We start from the raw sequence: 27,935 nt of genomic DNA, 5'->3' as shown, positions 1-27,935 counted from the left end.
TCATGATTTAAAGTGTCAAATCTGATTTAACAAAAATAAAACATTTTTTATCTTTTAGAACAGTATCTGAACCACAATCAAAATAAGTGAATTGTACCTGGGTATTTACGCCTTCCTTTAGTAGAGTTACTGATACCCCAACAGTAGGAGCCATATCTAAGGTCAATGGTGGCAGTTTTTGTTTGGCTCTATTTGGTGGGACAAGGTTGAATGCCCCTTCAACTGCCACAGGGTGCTGATCAATCTCCACATTTCCTTTTTTCAGCAATTCAGTTAGTGGTATTTCAGTGCTTCCAAGAGACTGGTCCCCACAACAAAGATGGATCTATTTTAAAAAATGAGGTATGTATTTACATCTGCCATTGAACCTCTTCTAAAAAGGAGTGAAAAAAGAGATTAAGATTGAGATCCAGCCAGTAAAGGGGCTGAAGTGGCGTAAGGATTCTCTCAGATTAGAAACTGTGGTAGATAGCCAAGATACACAATTATCTACACCACAATGAGATACACAAAGGGAAAAATGCAAGTTACTGTATCCATACGGATCTATATATTTAAGTTTCAGCCTACCAATAAAGATTTTAGGAACGACCAGGTGAAGGTTAGAGCTCTTTAATTCCTTGTTTAGGGTTATTATTCTGCCCTTGAATATGTGAACCCAACTCTTGCTGATTTCAAAAAGAGGTTGCTGCTTTGTACACCTGAGTAAAGTTTGGTCCAAAGGAGCAAACAGAAGTATATTTATTCTCTCAGTATGAGTTCCTTTTTAATGTATATACGAAGTTTTTCTGGGGAAAAGAACATCCATTCTGTTTTGTCTTTGTTAAAGCCTATCAATAAATCTGATCCCTCTTAGCAATAAACATGCCTTTGCAGCAAATGATGAAGACCTTGAATGGTACAAAGCACTCTGACAAACCAGAAAAGCAGTTAAGTATGTGTTTAACTTTAAGCAGATGATAGTTCCATTCATATCAATGGAGTGACAGCAATTTACACCAAATGGGGATCCAGCCCACTATGTTCATTTTTAAGTTTGTTGCAATAAGTACTAGCTCTTTTAAAATGATAAAGAAAAAGAAAAACATGCCAGATATATAAAATACACAATGTTACTTTATAACAAGACAAGACATCATCAGGGTTAAATAATCCTAATATGCCAGCTCAGCACAGTCCTGCCTACAGAAATATAAATTTAAAGAATCTCTGTAAACAAATGCTATTCAACTGTGAAATGCAACAATCCAAAATAAAATTATTTTAGGTCTGTCGTAATAGTATTTAAACAATTAAAATGGTTTAAAATATAAAATTAAAAACAAAACTGTATAGTTCAGTAGAGAAAAGGTACAACAGGAAAAAACCTATAGAATCAGCTCTATGCTTCACATTTAAAGAACAGATTAATAAAAAGGATGAAATGTGCTACATCTGCCACAAGACTTGCTCATCAACTGTCTCATTTAGGGCCCACTCCTACGCCCACTTGGAAATTTTTCTATTGACTTTAATGGGAGCAGAATCAAGCTCTAAGAGATTTTTAAATATTATCCAATAAACTCAAAGACAAGGCAAAAGATTAGCAATCTATAAAATATTATTGATTTTGAAGTTGGGAGTCTACCTCTAAGTTCTAGATTGGCAAGTTTAGATCTGAATGGAATAGTACTTAATATAGGTTACCACAGGTGAGAAGAAACGGTTTACCTGTATTTTTGGCTGTGCAGAAAAATAAACTTGAAGAACTTCGGTGGTACTGCGTATTCGAACTGATGCTCTCTCTGGCTCAAAGTTTGGATTGATTAAATCAGTGAAGGATTCATTTGTTACATCATTTCCCAGTAATGAATAGTAAAAGAAAAATTCAGGCTGTCGTTCTGGAAGTTTCATAGTACTAGGAATTAACTATGTGTGGGGAAGAAAAATAATTTTGTTTTACAAACACAAATACTTACAGCTGCCTTTGAGCATCTGCTTGCAGTTATAAATAGCTAAAGCTGTCTATCTTGAACTCCAGAAGACCAGACTGACCTAAATCCTGGATTTCCAAAATGTTTTAAAATATATGTAAACAGGGAGAGGTCAACAGTCTTTCCATATTAACAGCCAGATTCTGCCACTCTTATGCTGAGCAGTACTTTACTCCAGGTGCAATCCTAAAGCCTTTAACGGGACTACTTGAGGGATAGTTGTAATTTATATTACATTAGTGCCTGGAGAGCCCAACTGAAATCAAGGCCTCAACACAGTAGGAACTGTACAAACATGTAGTAAGAGAATCTGTTTCCAAAGTGTTGAGAATCTAAACAAACAAGGGAGATCAGAGGCGTAGAGATGTGTAATGACTTGTCCAAGGTCACATAAGTCAATGGTAGAGATAGAAATAAAACCCATTCCCATTCCAGTGTCTCAACGATCAGAACATACCATCTTCAAATAAGGTTTGCAATGTAAAAGTAGCAGAATGGTTGCAACCAGTTTCCATTAAAAAGCTAATTTTGTTTCCCTATGATTTTGGCATGGAAAATTGCCAAAGTTAGTCAAGGAAAAGAAGAATATTTCTGAAAGGTTTGAAGAAAATTAATTAAATAACTTGAGTTACAGATTACCCTGACTTGAAAGTGTTACTTATGTTTAACAATTATTTGTGTCTTTGTAATTAAAAAAGCAGCTTGTAAATAACCCTCCACGTTTTTCATACTGTTAAATTTCTTTAAACTGATCTATGGCTACATTTGAAGAAATAGGTTGTATTTAATTAAAGTAATCATTTGGTCAGTTTTGAGCCCAACTGTGCTCCCACTACTGATAAAGGGAGTTTTTAGGCATTGATTTCCCTGTAGAAGGACTGAGTACTGTGTGAGAGAGAGCATGTTGTCCTTCCTGGGCTGGTTGAATCTTAGGGTATGTTACACTGCCAGTGACTTGGGGATTGATGCAGCAGAATCAACTGAGCAGGTCATGGAGATCTGCTCAATTGATCCCAGAAGTGCTTGCCGGTCAACAAGATTAATTCACCTCCCTGAAAGGAGTAAGGCTGCGTTGACCCGAGGGTGTCTCCAGCCGATGCAGCGCAGTGAAGACGCTGCAGTTCGGCAACATAAGTAAGTCGAGACAGGAGATACGCAAGCTACTTTATATAGCTTGCATATTGCCTGTCGACTGCTGGTGGCAGTGTTATTTTATTTTAGAAATCAGGTAAGGTTGCTGAGTGATGACAAAGTATTTCTAATGTACCTATCTCACCATTAACAATCCCAAATACTGAAAGACAATAAATGAATGGTTTGACATCATAAATCTTACACTGTCCACATAATAAAATTATTCTTACAAGTTATAAAGTAATGCATAATTTTTCACAACACAACAACTTTAAATCTGGCCCAAAATAAATACTATTCTTTCATCAATCAGTTCAAATTTAAACTACACAAAAATTGCTATGTTCAAATGTATTTGTGTGTCTCATTAATTTGAACATACAGACCAAGATTATTTATAATTAAAGAAAAAGATAAAAATTTAAAAGATATGTCTTGTACTGAGAACAATACAGGAAATGGGAAAACAATAGCCAAACCATTACTTTCCCCACATAGTATAAAAGTTTTATTGGAATAATAGTCTTAAAGGTAAAAAATAATCATTACCTGTTCCAACTGTGTGGCAAATGCTATAGTCACAGACAAAATAAAGTATTCTCTGCAATATTCTGCTGGTCCAATCTGATGATAGCCCTCTTCCTCGTTCAGCACTGCTACAATATTTTTAGGATCTAGCCCAGAAAGCAGAGCAGGTACTTTAAGAGAAAAGAATTGAATGTATCTGGTTATGTTCTATTAGATCACCAGATTTGTGTATTTCATCTGTTCTTAAAAAATAAACAGGAAAAAAACCAGAAATTCCATCATGGAGCATCAGACTGCTATCCACCTGGGCCACCAGCAGAGTTGGAACCTTTAGATCCATCACAAAGACCTTGACTTCTTGAGCTAATGGAGTAACTAATAGCAGTATCAGGTTGGCATCCTCTATGTGGACCAATACATTTTACCAATGGATTTCACAGATATTTGCTGACAGCAGAGGAATTGAGAGACTCAGATGACTTGGGAATTCCACGCTCTGGAGGGGAATGTGCTCTAGCAGATGCAGATTAATCTGCCCATTCCCCACAGAAGTATGACTCCTTCTGCCCTGTCCCCTCCAAACTGCCCTTGTCTCAGTCTCATCACTTCCCTGTTCCTGGCTTCTCCCAACAGGCTCATTCTCCTCACCTAGCTAGTCCATCTCCAGTGCAAGTTTCTCATCCCAACTCTAGTCTTCTTTTCCCAGCAAGTCCTAGTCTCACCCACGCTACATACAAAGCCTCCAGTTGCTCCTACCCCCCCACCCTATTCTCCATCTTCATCCACAGCCAGTTCCCATCTCAGTGTTGCCCAGTCTCCTTCCCAGCCACTCCAGGTTCTCCTCCTGCATCACAGCTCCTCTTTAGAGCTGAAGACCCCAGTGGGCTGAGAGGCAAAGAGGAGATAAAAGGGCAGAGCCCTTCTACTACAAAATCTTCCTCCATGGCTCCACCCAGAATAAGTGGAGGTCATGCCTGGATGGAGAGGTGGGGGGAAAAGGAACAAAATGGATTTCTCTGTCTCTCCCTGCTGTCCAACTGGCTTTGAGGGAAGGTGTCTACCTCCCTGCTATATTTGAAGATCCCAAGGTCAGGCAGCTGCCATTCTGCAGAGGTTACTGCCTCACCCTTCCAGACTGACTGGTGTTTCCAAGAGTTGTAGTCTGATCAGATCACTGTTTTTGGGGTCAAGAAGGACTTTTCCACTTGGGGAAATAATGCAGGATATCTGGTGATTTTTCCACCTCTCACATCATCATGAAGGCCTGATTTTAAGTTAATAAGGAATGAGGAATTAAAAAATGAAGTTTTCGTCTTAAGTGAAGTCCAGAATTTATCCCAATTTACAGGTGAGAGCTCAGTATCCCAGAGACAAACATGCATAAGCGACTCAGGAGATAACTGGTGGTGCCTATTAGGCAAAGAGAAAGAGGGATGACCTTGAGTCTTCACAAGCTTTGGTAACCTATGCCCTCGTTCCTCCTTCCAGGGAAGGCGAGAGAATTTAGAGGAGTAATGGTTAAGCTGAAGGGAGCCTACCTTGAATATAGGCCATTTAACACTGCACTGAACTGTCTCATTGTGACAGTTCTCAAGGCTCCCAGGACTGATAGTCACCTTGTTACCTCTGCCTCCAGTGAGATGGAGTCTTTCTTGTGGTAGCTCGGTATCAGCTCTCTAACACCACCATCCTTTCAGCCACTCATGCACTCTGCTCTAAACTATGCCAGCCCTAGTTTCGCCTTGCAGATTAACAATAGGTGTACCCCAATCCTCGAGTCCCTTTGAATTGTTTCCTTGTGATATCCAATCCCTGGCTACCCACAGAAATCCCAGATCCTCTGCACCCAAAGATGCAGTGTACCCAGTTTACCAGTTGTTCATTAAATCACTGCTCCTGTAAATCGTACAGAATGTGTGAGCACTTGTAATAAAACAAAAGTAGGTTTAAAAAAGAATTAAAATGTAACTAGAAATAAGGAAGAGTGGTGAAAACAAACGGTTACAATTAAAAACAAAATCAAAGCATGAACCTGGGTCTATACTTATCAATAGTTACCTTTCCTATCTAAGAAAGTAGATTTCCCACCTTCCCCCAGAGTTCAGTCTGTTGCAGAGCTCACTGGTTTCTCCAGAACCAGGATCCAAACGTTCATGAAAGCAACCCATTCCTTGAGGGGTTTCCTCAGTGAATGGATGCAGAGAGTCCTTCCCCACACTGTTACACTGAAAAGAGCCTTTGGGTTTTATTCACAGACAGATATAACCCCCGTCTAGCTGTAAAGTTTCTTTTTACCTTTAAGTGGTTTTGATTGTTTCTTGTTGTCTTTATTAGTTTCCCATTCAAAGACTTAGTATTTTGCAGGGTTAAACAACTGAGCCCTTCTATTGCAGTACTGGCCAAACAAGGCAGTGTGACAATTCTCCTTGTCCAAATGGGCCATCACCAACTCATTATCTCCTTGAGACAAATTTCTACTCAAGTCCATAAAGCATACTTTCAGTATTTTATTTCCTTAAACATTAATAATAATCTGATATATGTATGGGTAATTTTGACAAGTTACAAGCATTTGGAGATACATTACATGTTACTCTCTACAGATAAATATCATAAAAGACTTTTTTGGTATAGTGAGTTTGTCAGGACAGGGGCAACAGATATTTTCAAAGAACAGGGGACTCTTTGCCAAGGGGTCTGCATGTCAGACTGGTTTTGGAGCAGGAGATCACTAGCTCCAACCCCACCTTAAATTAAATGTTAATATGTTTGCACTTTCCATTCCTGTGTCTGTATTTTATTTTCCTGCATCTCCTGATCAACTCTGACCCATGTTTTCTACTGCCTCTTTTCTGGGCTACTCGATATCTTTATTTTATGATCTTAAATACCAACTACCGAAACTACATTCTGTCAAAAACAACAAAAAACGCTGCTTATTTCCTTAACAACAGAAACCTCACACCCTTCCTATTAAAATAAGGAAACAAAAAGCAAACAATCAAACACACTTTATTGCATTCTGATATGACTGGAGAGCCATTATAAAATAACCCTTGCAGTTTTTAAGACCCTCAGTGGTTTGCACTCCGGGCCCAACTAAGGATCTCACAATCCCCAAAGTAAACCACCAACAGATAGCATTTTACACTTAATACTTGCATTTGTATATAATGTATACACTGTAATAGGTTGTCAATATTCTGTATAAAAATGCTATTAAAGTAAAATGCACTTATGCCCCAAAACTTAATTTATCATTTGCAATAAACTATACATTCTTCAGGTACATGAAACACAACTTTTCTGAGTAAGATGTTACTCAAGTTTTTATTATGCTACTAACCTTTCCCTTCTCTAGGAGGTGCCTCTTTTGCTTTAAACCCATCCAATGGTGCTTTTGTATCAGTTTCCAATACTATGCTTATCTGTATCTCAGATTTAAATTTAGTATATTTGTTGCTGAGCAAAGGATACCATTTTGGTGCCTGCAGAGTTAAAAAAATGGATAAAGTATGTTCCAAAAATAAGAAACAAAGAAGAGAATGGCAAAGGAATATAATGTGGTTACAGGATGAAATAACTCTGCTGCAGCCTTACTGCCAAGAAATTTTAGATGTGCTTTAGTGTTTATTTTCAAAATATCAGACTGATTCTCTGTCACATTCTACTGTAATAACTTGGGTTTTGTTATACCAAATTTTTTAGGTAGATTGATGTGGACCATACCTTTCTGCCTAACAGTCAAGAAGCCTAAAAATAATGCCTTGACAGGCTGCCTCCCATGCACTTCCACAGGCTAAGATGAAGCAAAAAAACAAATGACAGCAAGATCACAGAGGTTTTTGGGGGAACCAGGGAAAAATCTGAGACTGAATCTCTCCCTCCCACTCAAACCTGACACCGGGTGAGGGGACCAGGAAGGTGAAGGGGAGGCTGAGAGCAAACCTGCCCTACACTCACCCTGCAGAGGTGCCTCCTGTCCCACAGGGCTGGGCATGGTTCCCTGTTCACGCCAGGCGTTGTGACCTGCCACATGGGGTCACCGCTCACTCAAATTTGCCCCAACCACCCTTCCATGCGGCCGTGCCAAATCTAAGTGGTGCTATGACCATGTGCGCAGATAGCAATGCTGTGTTCTCAAATTCCACAGGTTTGAGGCCCTCTCAAACAGGAAGCCTAGGGCAAACCGCCCCTTTTGCGCATGCCCCACCCTAGGCATCCCTGTCCAAGATTTACTCAAAAGTGCCTGCCATCCACATAAAAACAGATCTCTAAAAATCGCCATACACCAGCCTGTTGCTTTATTTTTTTCCTTTTTAACATTTTTCTATCTCTGTCCTTCTTTCTCTCCTTTGAGGTAGGTGACTGTGGTTTAATGAGTGCAGCAGGGGGAGCAGGAGTCAAGATATCTCAAGTTTGCCCAGGTTTGCCCTAGTTCCCTGCATAACCTTGTGCAAATCATTACCCCTCTTTGTATCTCAGTTTACCTATTTATATAATAGATTGTACCTTAAATCACACGTTTTGTGAGACTCAAACCCTGTCTTGATGAGCAAAAAGAAAAGTTTATTCATTCCAATTAGCTTAACATAATTGAAAACAAGCATCAAGACACAGGCTAATGTGTCTGAAGACATTACCTAGCCATATTTTAGGCTAGAATCCTAGAAGAAAAATTGCACATATTCCTTCCAATCTCTGGGCATACTCAACAAGATAACAGGCTAAAAACTACCATACGATTTTTAAAGAGAAAAATCTTGGTTTTTAAGGTCTCATCTGATAGACCCACATACAGTAAAATTGTATGGAATACAAGTCAGCTATCTTGAGAAGAATGGGCTTTCTCAACCCTGCTAAAATGGGAATCTGTGGCTAGAAGTAAACCAGGCTATTATATGACCAATCATGATGTAGTTTATTCATAATGTTAAAGGCCAGAAAGCACCATTAAATCATCTAGCTTGACCACCTGGTATATTACAGGCCATAACATTTCACTGAGTTACCCCTGTATTGAGCACAGTATCTTTCATTCTGCTAAAGCATAATTTCCAGAAAGTCACCCAGTTCTGATTTGACGATAACAAGAGATGGAGAATCTGCTACTTCCTTTGGTAGTTTGCTCCAATTCCACACTGTTAAAATATATACTTTATTTCTGTACACAGTGTTATTGTAGCCATGTTGGTCCCAAGATATTAGAGATACCTGGTGGGTGAGGTAATATCATTTGTTGAACCAAATTCTGTTGATGAAAGAGACAAGCTCTTGAGCTTACATAGAGCTCTCATTCAAGACAGCCCTGAAGCTGTCTCTCTCAGCAACAGATGTTGGCCCAACAAAAGATATTACCACACCCACCTTATTTCTTGTTTAAATTTACCAGCTTCAGCTTACAAGCTTTTGGGTCTTGTTACACATTTCTCATTTAGTACCCAGTATTTTCTCCTTATGAAGGTACTTAAACATTATAATCAAGTCACCTCTCAATCTTCTTTTTGATAAACTAAACAGATTAAACTCTTCAAGTCTCCCATTCATTTTAATAATTCTTTGAGTGCTTTTCCCTGTATTATTATTTCATTGTCACAATCTGGGGTTTTTTTTTTTTGTTTTTTTTTTAAAGAATGTAAATTTGGTTGTTTCAGCAAATAAGAATCACCTACTCAATTACAGACACAAATAAAAATCCAGTATTAGCCTGATTATTAAAGACAGCTTACAGAGAATTATTTAATATGAAATACAAATGCATCAATATTAATACTGCAATTCTCAAAATCTTTAAAAATTTCAGGAAGTCAAAAGAACCTTCAAATGTTTAACTTGGCTGTATCACAGTAATCTCCAATGACCAATTTAAAAATAAGTCAGATGCATTTTACATTTAATCGGTTTAATAAAATGACATGTATACAAAACGTTTGTATTTGTCCTTCACATGTGGTATTAAAATCTCTTTTGAAAAGGTTTTGAACTATACACGCTAATGTAAGAGTCAACATTCCTTCAAATAGGATTTGAGAGTTCTGCAAGTTCCTTTTAAGAACTGCTTCAATAGCTCTACAAAAATGGAAAATGTAATATAAATAGTGTCAGTTATTAACATCTCTTCAAAGCTTCATAACGTACCTGTTTCTTTTCTTGGGCAGCTCTTAAATCTAGTACAATATAGCCAATACTCTCCTTAATTGAAGACACAGGATCCAAAGCAAAACACTGCAGTTTGATAGGTGTACGCTGCAGCCTGGAAGAACACCACAAGGAAATCCAACATGTGAAAATTACCCCTGTAATCAGACTTAACTGATGAAAAATGTCATTGCATGGCAAGACAACAGTATAAAATAAATATAAAAATATAGTAATATTTTAACTGGTTTAGATTCAATTACGGTACAAACTGAATTTAGTTTTAAACTTCTACTACCGAACACTGTTATAAATGATAAGGAGAGAGATTAACCCATTTAAAAAATTAGTTCACTAGACCCTCCCAAAGCCCAAGCAATCATGGAAAAGATACAGTAGTATCTTATGAACCTGTTCCTCACCAGAAAGAGAGGCAGGTTCAGATTCTACTCTCAGATATATAACATGCATCACCATGTATTTTTAAATCTTATGCTAGCAGTTGGCTATATAGTATTAAACTGACACAAAATGAACAACACAACTCATTTGAAATTGGAATTTCACTTCAGTGTTAATTCAGAGGTTAAAAAGGTATAAATACGTAAAACAGATTATTAAATACTTGATTATGTCTTCTTGTTATTTTCAAGTATGTTCTCACATTGTTTTTAATGGCCTCAGAACATTTGAAATTATTCTTCCCCATATTGGCTGCACAGATGATGCACCCTAATGGTTTGTGCATTAATCAATATATTTGGGCAGGCATGTGTGCCCTTGTTAGTGACAAGTTGGAAAAAAGTTTCTCTGGCAATCGTGGTAGCCCACTACTGAAATTGCAAAGTATACCACTGTGGTGAGTCTGTCACACTAAGCATTGACATTAAGGTATAAAGTTGACACCACATACAATATTACATATGCTCAAAATAAGCTAAAGTGACAGTGGCTGCAGAAATCACAACTCAATTCCCAAACTTTTCTGTCTTAGTATGAAAGAGTATTGTATGTAATAGGATTTTTTTTTTGGTTTTTCTTTTTGCATTTAATACGATTTAGGGTCAAGTGTTCTAGTAGTATATTCCAGTGTATACAAGATAACTTGAGTCCCTTGTATGTATTGCAGCACAATACTTTTTAAAAAAAAATCTTATAGCATAATACACACAATACGCATAATCTCACACAAGCTTTAGACTCTTTCCATATCACTGGCTCTACCATTTATCATTTGTGCTGTAGCAGCAATGGTGGAAAGCATATTCTGTAATTACACATAGCAGATTGCACTACTATCATCTAAAAATTTTAGAAGCCAAACACGCAGATTTCATTAGCTGTAAAGATGAAAATGATGACAAAATTGACAATTTTATAATGTAACCTGTGCTGGTGAAGTGCTTTCCTATCAAGCTCCCAAGCCAATTCAGTGGCAAACTCTGGCTGGTCTGTATGGTCCACAGGATCTGTAGCTAGTTGTTCACCATCAAACTTTGCTTCTACCACAAGCATATGCTTTGCTCGTCTGGGAAAATGGCGCCCTGGAAAAAATACAAAGGCACAACTATCAGGCATTTCTACTAAAAACACAGAAGAACTTGTGTTTTTTTCCGAAAACTTATAATAAGTTTCCTGTATCATTCTTCTTGAAGTTGTTTTAAAGTGTCTTAATATACTCTCTACATCTTAACTTTAAAAAGATATCTTTCCTTTCTGCCATTCCAAAGAAGTAGAGGGTGGACTTCAACACAACAGCTGAATGTACCCTGGATTAATATACATGATAAATAATTTTCTATTAAGAAACTGGTTTTTAATGCATTAGGTCCCAGTCTTGCAAACATGTATGTCAGTAACTTGATTAGTGAGTAGTTTTATTGAATATAATGGAACTACTCACATGAGTAACTTTACTCTCCCATCTGTATAGGATCAGGCAGTTAGTATATTTTGAATTTTTTCCTTTAGTTCTGGAAGTTCATTGGGTTGTTTAAATGCGTATAATATGCAATGTTTTCTAACTTTATCTCAAGACCCAGGGCTGAATTTTTACATTATTTGTTGAACACCAGCCGTGTCATCGTACTGTCGTAAGTGAGAATAATTCATTCCCTTCCATGAGGAGCCTGCATTCAAAGTTGGACCAATAATACAGTCACATACATTTTAGGAATATTGCAGGTGCAGATTTTTATTTAAATTTATTTATTTAAGTGGTTCATTAGTGAAAAGCTTAATGGAAGCTTGTAATCTGATGTGAGTTGGTTTTTTTGTGTGTGGGGTGTTTTTTTTTTTTTTTAATTTTAATTTTTATTTTTAAACAATCAGGGGTAGAGGAAATGAAATGAAGATGGAGTCACACCTCTTGTGGTAGTTGGTTAATTTTGTGGTTTTGATGCTCATAACAGTAGGGTATTAAAAATACTCAGAACCAGATACATTTTGTGTGAATCCCTCCCCTCCCCTCCACCCCCCAAATTTTCACAATACTTCATTTATGGATTTGACTAGCATCTACATGAATTTGATACACAAATTTACAGCCCAAGAGAATTATCTCTTTAAAATGTTTTGAGTTGTTATTGGAATGTAAAAAATGTAGAAGGGCCACCTAAAGTAAGTGTAAGCTGAATTTTGAAAGCTATCAGTCCATCAGTGTCACCAAAAGTCAGTTCCTGAATATGTATTTAACTTCTCCAAAAGGCTAAATCATATGGTATTTTGGCAAGTTTTTTAGAACATACCTGCAATAGCTAAATTAACGCAGACAATTGCTTTTTACAAAACCATTCCACATTATTAAGTCTAAATGTGAGTGTCCTAGCAGGTTTTAACACCTTAAAATGAAATACAGGGGTCTCTTAAAGCACTAACAGTGCCATAATCCAAATTTCAATATATACTCAGAGAAGGAACTTTATTGAGACATCATGTATTTATACAAACATTCTAAACTTCTCAACACTTTATAGAAAGTAACCTACATTTTCAAATGTAACAAGTTATTTTGTAAGTACTATTTGGGATTTTTAAAAGAGATGAGTGCTCAATACTTTATGAAAACTAGGCTTCCTTAAAGTGTCAAACTGGGTACACAATCATTACCCACTTTTGAAAATTTAGACCAGCATAGCTCATTTGCCTCCTTTAATTAGTCCTCAAGGGAACATAGACAAGAAAGCAGTCTGAATTCACCCTCTTCTGGCCTAATGGGTTTCACATTTTAAAGAAACAAGACATTTTCTCCTTATGACTGTGAATGTAAAATAACTCATGCTTTTTGTATTTACTGTACAATTTGTTATTTACTGTACCGGAAAATTTGTTATCAGAATATGGGAAAAGTTCTTTCAGATTAGATACCACTGTGTTGGGCACTCTAGAAATAACATATAGAACAATTTCTGGGAAAAGATTTTCCAGAAGTCATTCACTGAGAATCTAATACTGAAATCATGGAAAGACATATAGAAGTGCCTGATAATACAGAAAGAGTAAGATATTTCCAGATACAGCACACAAACATTAATTTATGACAATCTGTAATTGAAATATGAAAAAATCCAAGAAATGTATTTAACCACCCATTCCCCACCACCCAAGATTTCTGAAAGTTAACAGAAGGCTGTAAATTACATTTACTAGGTATATGTCCAAATTGAAACTATTTTCAGAAGAAAGTGGTCTCCAGAGTAGACATTTTGTGTAGATAAATGAGGTGTGGATCCACCTGTAAGCAACATGAATGCAACAAAGTGGTGTACTAGGTTCCAAATCCTGTAATAAGGTCTGCACAGAATTTATTATAAGACCCAGTCCTTGCTGCTACTGACACTTAGGCAAGATAAAATAGAACCATTACAATAAGAGGGGTATAACTGCTGATCACTTTTGTCTTTATATTTTTTAGAAATTGTGTTTCTAAAATGTTTGTTCAGTTCAGACATCAAACCCTACTTGATTATGATTTTATCATCTAGATCATTAGGATATGGCAAATAAAGGGGCATACAAACTTTAATAAAAGCTGACTAGAGTTGAATGCCATGAGTACATCAACAGTTTCAGGAATTACACCTGTCTTTGATTCACCTCTGTAAAACACACAAAACTTTGCAGTCATCCTGTTTGGGTTTCTTTCTCCTCTTCCCTCCCAATCCTTCCTTTAAAAAAAAAAAAAAGAAAAAAGAAAAAAAAAAGTCCTCTCTGTTCCTTGTTTATTTATATGTGAAAGCACTGTGCAAACATAACTGTTAAACTGATTATACACAAAATGCTATCAATGTTCTAACATTAAAAATGAGCTTTTCTTCACTCATTTTCTTTCAGTTATAGTAATCATACAACAGTAGCTACCACACTGAAAATGTTATTTCCCTTTAACTACTTTTTCAATTCTAATTTATACATAGCCAAAAACCCACTTTCCTTCCAGTAAACCAGAATCAGGGATTAATCTAACACCTTGGAATGATTTTTACACAGTCTAATCTCATGGTGTCACATGAATCAATGTTTTCTTTCAATATTTGCTGCCATTTAAAATTGGAGGAAGAGAGAGCTCCACCACAAAACAAATCAGACAAGCAAAAGTTTAACACTTCTAACAGAGTATCCTGTTATTTGCATGTACCCTGAATTAAATAAAACATACAGGACAAGGAAGAAGAAAAGGGGGAAGTTCTCAAAGACTGCACAGTTGTTGCCCCAGCACCTGCTTCATCTTCCCAGTGAGAAGGTATATAGGCCTTACATCAACCTTGTCATTAACGTTAGTTAGTTGCAGTGAGAAACATGCCCACTTCAATCAGAGCTGAATTTGGTCCACAGAGCTATCAACAAAACTAATGAATGTTTGTTCATTCATTTGGATTTTAAGTTATTCTGATTTTATTAAAATGGAGACTCTGAATTTATGGAGTAACATAACTTCAGTACTCAAACTCTTCTTGTATATTCCTTAGGCTGTATTCTGCTGTTGACTATAATAAAGAGGCAAATCAGACCAAAAAATACATCCGTTGAAAAGCAAGCCCACATGCTTTCCTTAGCTGCCATAAATGTGTTCAATCCCGCATTCTGGCATGTTATAAAAAGGATTATTAAACCCATCATCGTGGTATTTTAGCAAACGTTTACACCAGTCCAAAAAACAGAAAAGGGAAATGAAGAAGTGCAGAAATGACAATGCCAGGAGGCAAATGTGCCCGGGCCGGGTCCAGAGAGAGAACTGCGGGCTCAGAACTTTACCTTCCAGGATGGAGACAACGATCAGAAGCTGGTCGGATTTGGAGACCATTTCTGCTTCGGGCTGTATGTGATTTCGGGGGCTGCGAAGTCTCCGGGCTGAAGCTAACAACCGGGGGCGGGGGTCCCTCCTACTGGGGGAGTGGGCGGGAGTCGGAGGCAGGGGCGAGCGGTTCTGGTCCGCGCTGATCCCGGGGGTTACGGCAGGGGGGAGTCGCGGCCTTGGCGGGAGGTGTCCAGCCGCAGCGTCCCAGCCTCCGCGAGGACAGAGTAGGATTAAGGAAGCCGCCGCCGGGGAGCGGGATCAGCCGCGCCCAACCCGGCTCGCGGTGCCGCCACCCGCAGCCCTTTGCCGCCTCGGACGCTCCTCTTCAAACCAAACCGCAGCCTCCCCACGCCGCTCCACTTCCGCCTAGCAACCGGCGGCACCGGGCAGCAGGAGCCCGGCGGACAAAGAAACACAGAGACTAGGGTGTGGGAGGAGAGAGCGCCGCTTCCGGTCAGGGTTCCCTCTCCCGACCACTCTACGGAGCAGCGTTCACAGCGGAGTTGGGATGGGGAGAAGCGGGGTGCGTGGCAGCGACACCTGGGGCCGAGGAGGGAGAACGACAGGCCGCGCGCTCGCTGGAATGGGGCGAGCAAAAGCAAGAGAAATAAGGGATTGTGCAATCATGTTTATCAGTCTTCCTAGCCGTGCCGCAGGGCTGGGGTGCGAGTGAAATGTCCAGAGAGGTGAGTTGCAGCAGGCCGTGTTAGCTGCAGCCTCATTTGCATACAACTCCTAACCCAATCTTGGGACTGTTATGTTGCACTGAATGAGGTGTAAGCTAAAGCAAGAAAAGGCTCTGCTTCTCCAGAAGGACTGATTTACAACTACAATTAAAGTTGACATAACTACAGCACTTAGGGTGACCAGATGTCCTGCTTTTATAGGGAGTCCCAATATCCGGGGCTTTTTTCCTGTCCTGTCCTGTCCTGATTTTTCACACTTTGCATCTCTAACAGCAGTCCAGGGTGTGAAAAATTCACATCCTTGAGTGCCATAACTAAATTGACCTAACCCCCATTGTAGATGCAGCAAGGTCAACAGAAGAATGCTTCCACCAATGTAGCCACTGCTGCCTGGGAGGGGGAGTTCTTGCAGCAATGGAAAAACCCCTTCTGTCTCCTTAGGCTGCCTCTACAGTACAGGGTTATGCTGGTGTAGTTACAGTAACATAGATATGCTGGTATAGTCCTGATAATGTAGAGAGAGCCTTAGGCCTGGTCTACACTTGGGACTTTTGTTGACCAAAATCAGCTTTTTGCACCAAATCAGTGGTAGTGTAAACACTGCACCAAGCGGCACTGGGCAGCAGGAACCCAACGGACAAAGAAACACAGAGATTAGGGTGTGGGAGGAGAGAGACCCCTTCTGGTCAGGGTTCACTCTCCCGGCCACTCTACAGAGCAGCATTCACAGCAACTTCAATACCTTAAAGAAGTACCCCTTTCTATTGATGTACTCTGTTGCAAGATGGTCTGGCGCTAAAATTGAGATATATGTGTCATCTATCATCCCACCACAGTTAAGGAATCCCTGTCGCTGCAAAGCCATCCACTATTTCACACCCATTTCCAAGATACACAGTCCTTCATAGCAGGATGTGATTAATGGTCCTGCACACTTGCAATAACATAGCTCCAACAGTGGACTTCCCAACTCCAAACTGATTAGTGACCAACTGATAGCAGTCTGGAGTTGCCAACTTTCACATAGCGATTGCCACGTGCTTCTGTACTGAGAGGGCAGCTCTCATTCTGGTGTCCTTGTGCTGCAGGACAGGGCATAGACGTCCATGAAGGTGGCTTTGCGCATTCGAAAGTTCTGTAACTACTCGTCATCCCAGACCCGCATAACAATGTGATCCCACCACTTAGTGCTTGTTTCACACACCCAAAAGCAGGAGTACACTGTGGGCAGATGCTCCGTGAATGCAAACAATAATCCAGCCTTGTTCGTTTGCATGGCACAGAGTAGGTCAGATACCTCAGATTCCAGTTCTGATTGGGAGCTCGTGATATACTGCATGACCCCCCCCCCACACCAAGTATTCAGAACACCGACAACAACAATGGAGAGCAGTGCAGGATCCATCCCTTCAGATGGAAATGGCGGGCACTCAGGAAACTGAGGCTGTTGAAAAATGCCGTAAAACTCAATCAGAAACCCAAGGAATGATGGGACGGAAATCACTGCATCATGGGATGTTGAGCCCGCACCCATGATGCACTGCAATCCTCTCCGCCTTCTCACAACTCCTAGCGGAACAAGGTGGTGAGTTGCACAGTGGGATAGCTGCCCACAGTGCACTGCTCTCACTGTCAATGCTAGCGCATCAACTGTGGACGTGCTTTGGCAACGAGTGATGTGTGGACAGACACAAGTATTGTAATTATAGTGCTTTTTGATCATCACTCTAACCTGCGTTGACAAAACTTTCTAGTGTAGACAAGGCCTTTGAGTGTCCACACAGGGTACTATACCAGTATAATGATAGTGGTACAGTTATATCAGTATAGTTATGTTGGTAAATTTCCACATGTAGACCAGCTCCTACTGTGAAAAAATAAGACAGCTAAAATATTTAATTAAATTGATTAAACTACACAAATTAGGTGACTTTAGAGGCTCCAGAATGTTGAAGACTTCTTTAAGGAAAGTCTCTTAAATTTCAAAGTAATTAAATTTTAATATTTTTAAAATTCCATGTATATCCTTTTCTTTTTTATATTTGTCAATAAAATATTATAGATGTAATAATTATGCAAAATATAAACAGAAGAGGGGGAAACAACTTATTTGATTTATCTAGTAACTTATTCCTAGTATTAACTTATTCCATAGTATTAACTATGACAAACTATTTAAAAACATGCAAATAATGCTAGTTCTATACAAACTGTGAGCCACAATATAGAGTAAAAATTGTTTTTGCCAGGAGCAAAACTGAAATATCTTGAGTCTCACAATTAAATACCCTCAGTTTACTATTTTTTAATATTCTTCACCCTTTTGCTCCATATAGCATGGATGATACTCCTGAGGCCCAACCAGTATTCTGGGAATGCAGAAATAAGTCCAAAGACTCATAGATTTTAAGGTCATAATTGACCTTCATGATAATGCTCTTCCAACAACTTAAATAGCAAATGAATCCAGTTTTCAATTTGCTGCAAGTTATGTGCTTGAAATTTTTGTTAATTTGTTCTTTTTTAACATTGATTTTAAGTAACTATATTGTTGGATAAAAATGCAGAGTAATATCTCACAAATGAAAATTCACTGCAAAATAGTTGTGCATGCAGATCTCTGACATATAGTCTATACCACTTGAACACATCAGGTCAAGAAAAAAATAGCCAAAAGCCTTCTTTTAAAATGTACATATAGACAGGTCACCATTACAAAAATTAGTGTTATCCAGCCAACAATCGTCACACCGTGGTAGCTGAAATATAACAGTTCTCCCTTTAAACTTAGAATAGAAGATACCTGTGATAACAGCTGACAAACATTGACTACGTAAAAGCAACTGCACTATGTATTATATTATGGCCCCAGTCAACGACTCCCATGCCCATGAATTGCCCCACTGAAGTCAGAGCTGAAACAAAGTTGTTGTGAGTTCAGTGAATTTTTTCATTACGATAATGAGTAGCAGCAACCTGCCCACATATAGTTGGCCCAATAAAAGATATTACCTCACCCACCTTGTCTCTGTAATATCCTGGGACCAACACAGCAACAACAAATGCTGCATACGTATATAGTTGTATCATATAGTTGTATCATGCATGCATCATGGCTGTGGTTGATAAGAAAAAAAAAAGCGTGATATACCTCTAACATCAATGTAAATTAAATAACCTAGAGCTACAGATAAGTGATAATCCTAAAGAATAATTATTTTTAATTATTTTTATAGCTCCCCAAAGTATGCTAGGTTGTATAGATTAATAGATTTTAAGACCAGAGGGGACCCCTTAGATCATTTAGTCTGACCTCCATTATAACACACGTAATTACCCCTGCACTGAACCTAATAATGTCTATTTGACTAAAGCATATCTTCCAGAAAAACATCCAGTCTTAATCTGCAGAAATCAAGACCTGGAGAACACACAACTTCCCTTGGTAGCTTCCAATGGTTAATCACCCTCACTATTAAAAATTGTGTCTTATTTCTAATTTCAGTGTGTCTGGCTTTATCTTCCAGCCATTGCTTCTTGTTATGCCTTTTTCAGGCTGAATAAGTCACATTCCACATCACACTAAGTCACCTTCACTTCCAGCACTTGAATCATTCCGTTTTCTGTCATTGGAAACCAGGCTATGGGCACTTGCTTTATCCCAGTCTTCAAGAGAACCTGGAGGCAGCCAACTGAAAAATTGCTGGCTTCAGAGAAAACATGGCCACAGTGCCTATGAGATGTGCTTATTCAGCATATCTCTTCAGCAACCTCCTCAGGATCCTAACTATACTTGAAAGTTGATCTCCCTTGGAGCAATTGCTGGGGAAGAATCCCTTTCCAAGCCAGTTACCGCAAATCAGATGGGTCCAGTCATCTGAGAGGCTATACAGAATCAAAAATAAGGATTGCAATAGCATTTATTCTAGAAATCAAAGTGAGTAGGTTACTTGGCCCAAAAATGTTATTAGATTTAGTCCCATTGTGACCTAAGGACCACACAGTGTCAATCGGCAGAGGGCACAGGGATCCCCTGTATCTGGTATTTTCATGCTAGTTCATCAATAAGTGATATGAAAGGATTCTACTGAAAGCCTGTGTCACACTGGTCACCATAATCTTTGTGAAATGTATGTGCAGATAGTATGTAAGGAGATATGTATATATGTTGAAAATTATGTTCTTAAAGCCTTGACGTTAAAGGCAAGTCAATCAGGGGTGACATACCTTAAGACCAGTTCCACCAGACAGGAGGCCCTGGCTGGCCACTGTGTATCTTACGGGTCAACTGCATACTGGGTCAACTGCTAATGAAGAGATTGCAGGAACTTCAGGAGAAGAAATGAACAGGAAAAGATGATCAACAAAGCAGAGGGGGAAGAACCTTGTTTACAAGTGAAGAACAAAGGACTGGTCTAATATATGAAGGGGTGCAGAGACACACTTTGGCATCTTTCATCTGAGGAGAAAAGTGACCAATGGGCTTGAGTACGTGACAGGAGTATCTCAGCAATCTTGATGGAAAAATGCTGTAAGAAAGACTTTGGCTAAGCAAATATTTATATTTTGGTTTCCAGTATTTCTATTGGTTTCCAACATTTCTACTTGTTATCACTGGAATGTCTAAGCTTTGTTCAATAAATGTATTCCTGGTTTTGTTGTAAACAAATCTAAGTGCAGTGATCCATGGTGTAGTAGTAAACTGAGGTGTACTACTCTTTTGGGAGCAAAGAATAAGGGAATTCTGTGAGTGTTCAATGGATCAGGGGCTGGGCACACCAAGGGGATGCGTGGAGCACTCAGAGGTGGAGTGTATTTATTACTAAGCTCCAAAAAGGTGGCGGAGCTTGCATACACGGAGAGAAGAATGCTTGTGTTGTCCATGGCTGATGGAATTAGGGAGCTGATCCGTGGCACATGCAGACAAAGAAGGCAGGTGGTAGCAAGGTGCTTCACAACCCTGGGAAGCATCACACACATTTGGCTTTCCCTCTTCCTCAACAATGTTCAGCTTCAGTACTGCATCATGTTTTTCCCCCTCAATTCTACCCTTGTTCCCTCCACTCATATTCTTCCATTATCTTCTCTCTCTCTAATATTCACAACTTTGTTACCTTTCTCTTTCCCTCATTCTTACACTGATCCCTTTTCACTTTCTTCCACTGTGACGGGATGTATAAACCCCCACAGGTGACAAAGGGGTTAAAGAGCTACTGTGGGCAAGGCTGATTCCCCCACCACCCCCCAACTCCACCCTGTCAGTCATATCAAGGATGGAATAAGGGCTTAAAAGCAGGAAATTAAAGACGCTTGCTGGGCAGCTCTAATGGGGTGAGTAGACTGCATTTCCTCAGCTCCCAGAGGAACCCCTGGGGAGCTTCAGGGAAGCTGCCCTCCAAAAGGTCACTACCAATTCCCCATGTCTACTGATATACTGACAGTGGAATAGGCTTGGCTGGCCCCACTGTGGTGAATCTGCGGCTATGCTAAGAAGGACTTGGGGAGTGGGAGCCAGGGCCCTTCCTTCACCCTTTAAAAGCAGGCATATTGTTTAGATTAATCTAGTATTAAGGGGACTCCTGGTTGTGTAGACTGGAGCATCCCCTTATGGGTTTAGCAGTGTTCAGACAGCAAGAGTTGCCATTCAGTGACCTGAGAATTGTAATATTCACCCACCTCCCTTCATCCACGTTGATCTGGTCTGATTTTCCAATCTTTATAATAGTTTCTCCTCCACACCCCATGCAAGTGTTTTGTTAATGGAAATCATTTACTCTTGGAATGAAAACTCATATAGCTGAATTTCTGCACATTTTTCATCTTTGTGACTGAAAGGTTACCAGGAGGAAACAATCTAATGGCCTTAAGACTTCCACAGGAATATGGGAGTTGGAAGGGGACATAAATTAACACAATGTAAAGCAAATGACAGTATGAGTAATATTTTAAATGTTTCAGTGCAGTATGTTTGTTTTAGTTGACTGAGTGAAATAAATAAAGGTGTCTGAAAATGAATATAAAACTTCAAATTCTAAATAAACTGAGATATAGTTCAAACTGAACCAAATATATGCCATTACAATTACTAAGAACAACCAAAGTGTTTTCTTCATTAAATAGTCAACCTCTGCCACTATTACAATCACTGGTCTGTATCAAGCAATGTTGTGACTATTGAAGTCAACACATAACATAGGCATTGAAATCTTTCCACTTCATTGATTTAATTCTTTTTAATGCACATGCTATACAAATTAAACAAAATCCCTCATTTAGTAATGGGATTAGTATTACATGAATTTCAATATCCATCTATCATTCTATAATCAAATTTGTATGTAATAAATAGCCCATCCACTACCCCATGTCTCATTTCTACCTTAACTCATCAAGGAGTCTAAGGGGAAAAAATGCTTTAAATTTCAGATTTACAAATTATCAGTTGGATTATAAAGGGTAAACATTAATTGTATTATTTAAGTTTGTCTACTTGATGTACTTCATACATTCTATTGCTAGATTAATTATGGCATAAATATGTAAATTATGACTGACATATTGTTAAAGACTATATAGTCCAAATTCAGTTTTTTCCTTCCAATCCCAGTTTTTCAGATACAGTAGCTCTCTAAATATTAAAAGCATTCCCCCCATTTCAATTCTCACTGATATCTCACATACTAATTTTTCACCTACGCTCTAATTTATCCCTCATTTTACAAAGTTCATCACTTAATCCATAATCTCTTCTTCATTCACTTTAATTTCAATTGCTTCTCCATTAGTGGTGTTGCATGTTTTTACCTTATGCACTCCTGTAACCTAACTCAGCCCCTAAAGGAACACTGCAGTTCCTTCTATAATTACATTTTTATTCATTCTATTCCTCTATTCTTTTCTATCTAGTTCGTGTACCATGACTATCACTGTAGTATCTAAGCACCTTCCATTAGTGCATTAAGCAATGTGACTAACATCTGTCACATATTTGTTCTCTCATTCTTTCCTCAGGGAAAGAAGTGTGTTCAGTGGAGTAAGATTTTTTTTTTGTTGGTAATAATATATGTGATGGTGCTTGTATCATCCCAAATTCATACAGCATTGCTATAGTTCAGGTTGAGAAGCCCTTTCTGTTTGTAGCTTGTCTCTTCTACGTGCTAAAATCTGCATGGTTACTTGTATTGTCTTGAAACTGTGCTCCTCAGTTGGACATGGAGTATGGTTGGTGATCCAAATTTGGGGCCATTTGATCCAGGGGTTCCAGAGATCCAGCTGCCTAAAAACACAGATTTTCTTAAAGTTGACAATGGTTTTTTTTGCTCACAAATAGAGAGCAAACCAAGGGTCACATCATCACACTAGCTTATCAGATGCTCAAGGGTTACCCCAAGAGAGAGCGTGGCATCCACCAGCCCTTTGGGTTGGGGGAAATCAAATTAAAATTTATTTGAAAAAGAGTTTGCTTCTCCAGCTAGGTGTGCACCAATCAATTCTGAGCCCTGGTCTACATTACCAACTCACGTCAGTATAACTATATCACTCAGAGGTGTGGCAAAGCAACACCCCTAAGTGATACAATTAACCAACCTAACTCCCAGTGTAGATAGCGCTATGTTGACAGGAAGACTTCTCCTGTCAACATAGCTACCACTCTCAGGTACCATAGCTACCACCTCTCAGGGAGGTGGAGCAGCCAGGTCGATGGGAGCAGCTCTCCTGTCGGTGTAGGTAGCATCTTCACTCAGTGCTACTGCTGTTGCACTGCTGCAGTGCTGTAAGTGTAGATAAGACCTATGGCTCATATGTCTAATCATGCATGGACGGATGGATTACACTGCACACGTGCAGAGACAGAAGCTAACTATTTGGAAAACTACCTCTAGATCACAAGACCTGGGTGGCTCGAAGGCAGTGGTTCCGAACCTGTGGCTCTGGGACGAAAAATGGCCCACAGGGGCTTTCAAAGTGGCTGCAGCTCCCCTCCTGCTGGCTGCAAAAGGGAGCCACTGCCTAAGGACCCAGGCAGAGTGCATTGCCATGGCGCTAAAAGACTGATGCAGGCTCCTTGCTACAGCCAAGGGGATGGGAGATCAGCATTCCCTTCCCCCGGGCTGTAACAGGGAGCATGGCACAGCACTCCATCTGGGTCCCTAGGCACTGGAGTCTCTGCTGGAGCCAGACAGAGGGGAGCACTGATCTTCTGTCTCCCTGGCTGCAGAAGTGAGCCACTGCCTAGGGACCCAGGTCGAGTGCCCGGGGCTACAGGATGTGTGCACTTTCCCTGCTGCAGCCAGGGGAGGGGAGATCAGCGAGGAGGGAAGCAGCCTCCTCGCTGAACTACTTCCATCTGGCTGCAGTGGGAGGACGGGGGGAAGGGCTGTTGGCAGAGAATGGAGGTCCTTCAGGGTTGTAAAAATGATACCTATGGCCCTCGAGCCAAAAAGGTTGTGAACCATGTTCTAAGGGCATGTTACAGTCATCAAATCCAAGCACCAAACCATGCACCATGAGTGCAAATCCACCCCAGCACAGAAATATGAAATAAAAAAAGCAGACATATGGCCCCAGCCTGCCTCTGTCAAAGGTGGATTTTATTTTGAGGAAACGTAATCCAAGTACAGCAGAACATTCAGACAGTGCTGAAACAATTTTGGAAAGAAAACAAACACCTCCTGCAAATGCTCGCTGGGAGGGGAGTGTGACTGGGGTGGAAGAGTAGGTGAGAATGGGGGAAAGGGAGGACAGAGGCCATAATTGAGAAGGGGACTAAAAGGATGGGTGAGATGTCATGTAATGGGAGGAGGAGTGACACTGGGAAAAGAGACATGGGCAGGAGTGGCAGTGGGACTGGGGGAGGATAGGGGCAGGGGTGCCTGTGAGCCCCACATTCTCCCCTTCTGTGAGCGTGCCATAATCTAGGGGGTCTCGTCCCATCTCCCTACCTTTGTGTGGGTGCCAGGACCTAGAGGACCTCTGCCCATCTGGGTTGGTCTGATTCCATCCATGCCCACTTGTGTGAGCCGGTTTCTAAAAGGGCTTGCTTATCTAGGGGTGTCTGAGCCCCTCTTCCTAAGTACCCTATGTGAACTGAGATCTCGGGTGCTATGTTCTTCTAATGGTGTCTGATATCCTGGGGCAGAAGAGGTGCAGAGAGGGTCTGGGAAAGCCCTGCTCTGCTGGATAGGGAGTTTAGGACAGGGATGCTCAGAGCATGCACCAAGAACACACTAATGACCCTGGTGTGAGGAGCTGAGTACAGGTAAGGGTGGAAACACCCACTGACATCAATGGAGCAATCACATCTCAGAGCTGTTGTTGTGGGCTAGATGCATTGCCATGGGGTATTCTTACCCTCCAAGAACATCTCATTGAGATAAATGGATCACCTTATACCTCTTCGAGTCTGCTATGCTACTGATGGATGCAAAGAGCAGCCCTCCCCTCCCTCTAATTTCACACAATATTATAACTGAGCCAGACCTCTGGTGTAACTAAAGTGAGAAAGCCCTTCCAGTTTAAAGGTTGACTTCCGTAACTGCTCTAAAATCCAGGTGTGGACACAGAGTGCCTTGAAATTTTCCATGCTGCATGAGAGTGTACAGTAGGATTAGCAATCTAGCATGGGGTGATTTGGGCAAGGGGCTCCTGAGCCACAGCCCCCAGAAGAAAAACTGCATGTCATTAAGTTTACACATTCTTTGAAGCTGGAAACCAACCCTGAGCAGAAATCTGAGAAGGAAATGGAAACATCTGGGAAAAATCTACCTCGCTGAAGGATTTCTTGTTATGAGTGGTGAGTGTGGATTTTATTTTTATTGGTGTATTTATTTATTTGCGAGAAATGTAATCAGCATACAACAGAATAGTCAGAAGACACAAACATTTTTGAGAAGAAAATAAATTACATATACAAATGCTTTCTGCAAGGGGGGGTGTGACTGGGGAAGTGCAAGAGTAGGTGGGATTATAGGGAGAGGGATTTGGGTCTACAGCAAGGGATGCAGGTTTTTAGGGGAAGAGGATTAATAGGAATAGGTGGTAGGGAACGGAAGACGGGTTGGAGACTCAGGTAAGGAAGAGGGATTATGAAGAGTGGGAGGGATTGGAAAATGTGAAGTGTAACAGAGGAAGTTGGGGGGGCTGAATTCTTCCCTTCAGGGTGTGTTCTGGGATATGAGGGAGCCCTAACTTTTTGCAGGGGTCTGATCCCCTTTCCCTGCCATGTGTTCTAGGGATCCCCGCTCCTATTGGGGTGTCTAAACCCCTGTCCCGCTATGTGATCTTGGGTCAGGAGGGCGGATTGAAAGTAACACAAATGTTAATATTTGAAATCCAAAAAGTGACTATTTCAGATACACATCATCCCTGGGTGGGGTGGGTGGGTGAACTACTGGAGTGTGTGTGAAAAGAGCCCAGTTTTGAGGAGCGGCAGTCTAGGTGGACCTGGGGCATGGCTAGGAAAGCTGGCAGAAGCATGAGCGGGAGTCCCAGCTGGGGGTGGGCAGTGGGAGTGAGGGGACCAGCTCAGACTATGCAACCAAGATAGCGCGCAGCCCTCCTGTAAACTGATGCCTGTGGAATGTGTACACAGCAGCATAGGGCAAGAGGCAGCAAGGAGCTGCTTCTTAATTGTTAATGGCTCCTACCATGCCCACTAATGGCTTGATGGGGAGGGGAGGGGAGGGGAGGGAAGCTGCCTACTTCAGGGAATAGTGGGGCAGGGGTAGAGGAGAAGACATGCAGCAGTCTTACATAAGCAGCATGGCATAAAAGTGTCAAGGTTTGGGACCTAGAGCATGGATGAGATTTCCCTCACAAGCCCTGTTAGCAGCTACATATTGCAAGCAGTTGAAAACATGCCCACTGTCCCCACTCCACTATAACAAAATGTACAAGAGAGGGGAGGAGCACTCAGGAACCACACAGAAACCATGTGGCCTACTGAAAAGGCCATTGGACTGGAACTATTTCTAGTTCTGTGCTGGCCTGCTGGGTGACCTCGAGAAAGTAACTTCACTACTCTGTGCCTCAATTTCCCACATATAAAATGGGGATAATGATGTAAAGTTCTGTGAGATCTACTGATGAAAAAACACTATGTAAAAGCTGAGTCATTTCATTATTACCTAGCCACTGTAGCATATCAGCTGCAAACCTCGGTGAGAACTATAATTGTCTAAACTACTACTAACTCCTAGCAACAAACATTTCTCTTTCTGTTTAAAAAACCAGGAAGTCACACAGCAAAAAACTCCAAACAAACCTTTTGATAATGCAGAGTTAAGGTTGCCCAGTGATAGCTTGTGCCCTTCCAGAACATCAAGTTCAGCAAAACTCAAACTTCTGCAAACCAGGAAATAGAGTGAAAGTAAAACAACTATATAACTTTAACACCCACATAACTGCTCTCTTTGAGTGAGGCCCCACAACATCTATGTTCCACCATCGCTGCCGCTGTTGCCTTTTCATTGTAATGGATAGGTGCTACCTGCACCTGTCCCACACTTAAACACTGAGCACAATCCTTCAAGCGCATACCACATTTATAAAATTTAACAACTGCTTCATACCCTTTTATAACCCTTCACACTGACACACAGGATACTACTTAAAACCCATGCTTTCCCCAACCTACCCTTTCCACAGACCACCTCACTGCAGACAACATCCATGGTAAGAAGTACCTGCTACTGACACAACCTACCCAATCCCATTTTGAAATGATGTAGACTGACTGGAACCTCTATTTTGAAAACACGTCTTTCTTTTGATGAACCTCTTTCCTTTGATCACACACCAGGGGTGACTTAAACCCCTATCTCCTCATAGCACAATCACAGCTTTTCCAAATTGCTCCAGCTCATTTCTCCGCCATTCAACACAGCTACATCTAATACAGCAAATGCAGCTGGAGTGCAAGCAGATAATTCCCAGTGGCTATTGCCAACTCCAAAAGTCTGTGCGCATGTGCAGAATTAAGATTACGTGGGCTTTTACCTTAACTCTGTATTTTCTGTTGTTCAGATATTTGAGTTTTGCTGAACTTGATGTTCTGGAAGGGCACAAGCAACCTTAACTTGGCCCAAAAAAATTGTTAAGGCTATTTAATTCTATAGGCAATTAAGCCTTTCCTTACAGATCATGCTTTTTATTAGTTTGTACAAATTAGGAAAATTGGTT

General features: G+C 40.3%; 1 protein-coding gene across 5 annotated transcripts in view; it reads right to left on the bottom strand.

The window, feature by feature from the left end:
* Positions 1 to 27,534, bottom strand: part of CEP120 (centrosomal protein 120) — a 78,618-nt gene extending 51,084 nt beyond the window's left edge. For 2 of the 5 annotated variants that reach the window (XM_067568713.1, XM_067568710.1), the window contains exons 1-7: positions 18,777 to 18,867; positions 11,161 to 11,317; positions 9,774 to 9,888; positions 6,982 to 7,123; positions 3,657 to 3,805; positions 1,711 to 1,908; positions 98 to 325 (exon numbers count right to left, since the gene is read on the bottom strand). In XM_067568713.1, the coding sequence (XP_067424814.1) occupies positions 98 to 325; positions 1,711 to 1,908; positions 3,657 to 3,805; positions 6,982 to 7,123; positions 9,774 to 9,888; positions 11,161 to 11,317; positions 18,777 to 18,858 (1,071 nt within the window). In that variant the 5' untranslated portion in view covers positions 18,859 to 18,867. Of the gene's footprint in view, positions 1 to 97; positions 326 to 1,710; positions 1,909 to 3,656; positions 3,806 to 6,981; positions 7,124 to 9,773; positions 9,889 to 11,160; positions 11,318 to 15,026; positions 15,093 to 18,776; positions 18,868 to 27,390 lie in introns of those variants that run through there. The other 3 variants (XM_067568715.1, XM_067568714.1, XM_067568712.1) reach the window with 3 other exon arrangements.
* Positions 27,535 to 27,935: the final 401 nt, after the last annotated feature.

The sequence above is a fragment of the Emydura macquarii genome, unplaced genomic scaffold (assembly GCF_026122565.2).
Source record: "Emydura macquarii macquarii isolate MOO-44397 ecotype Brisbane River unplaced genomic scaffold, CSIRO-AGI_Emac_v2 contig_2897, whole genome shotgun sequence".
In the NCBI taxonomy this organism is placed as follows: domain Eukaryota; kingdom Metazoa; phylum Chordata; order Testudines; family Chelidae; genus Emydura; species Emydura macquarii.
This window is presented reverse-complemented; position numbering and strand designations above follow the sequence as displayed.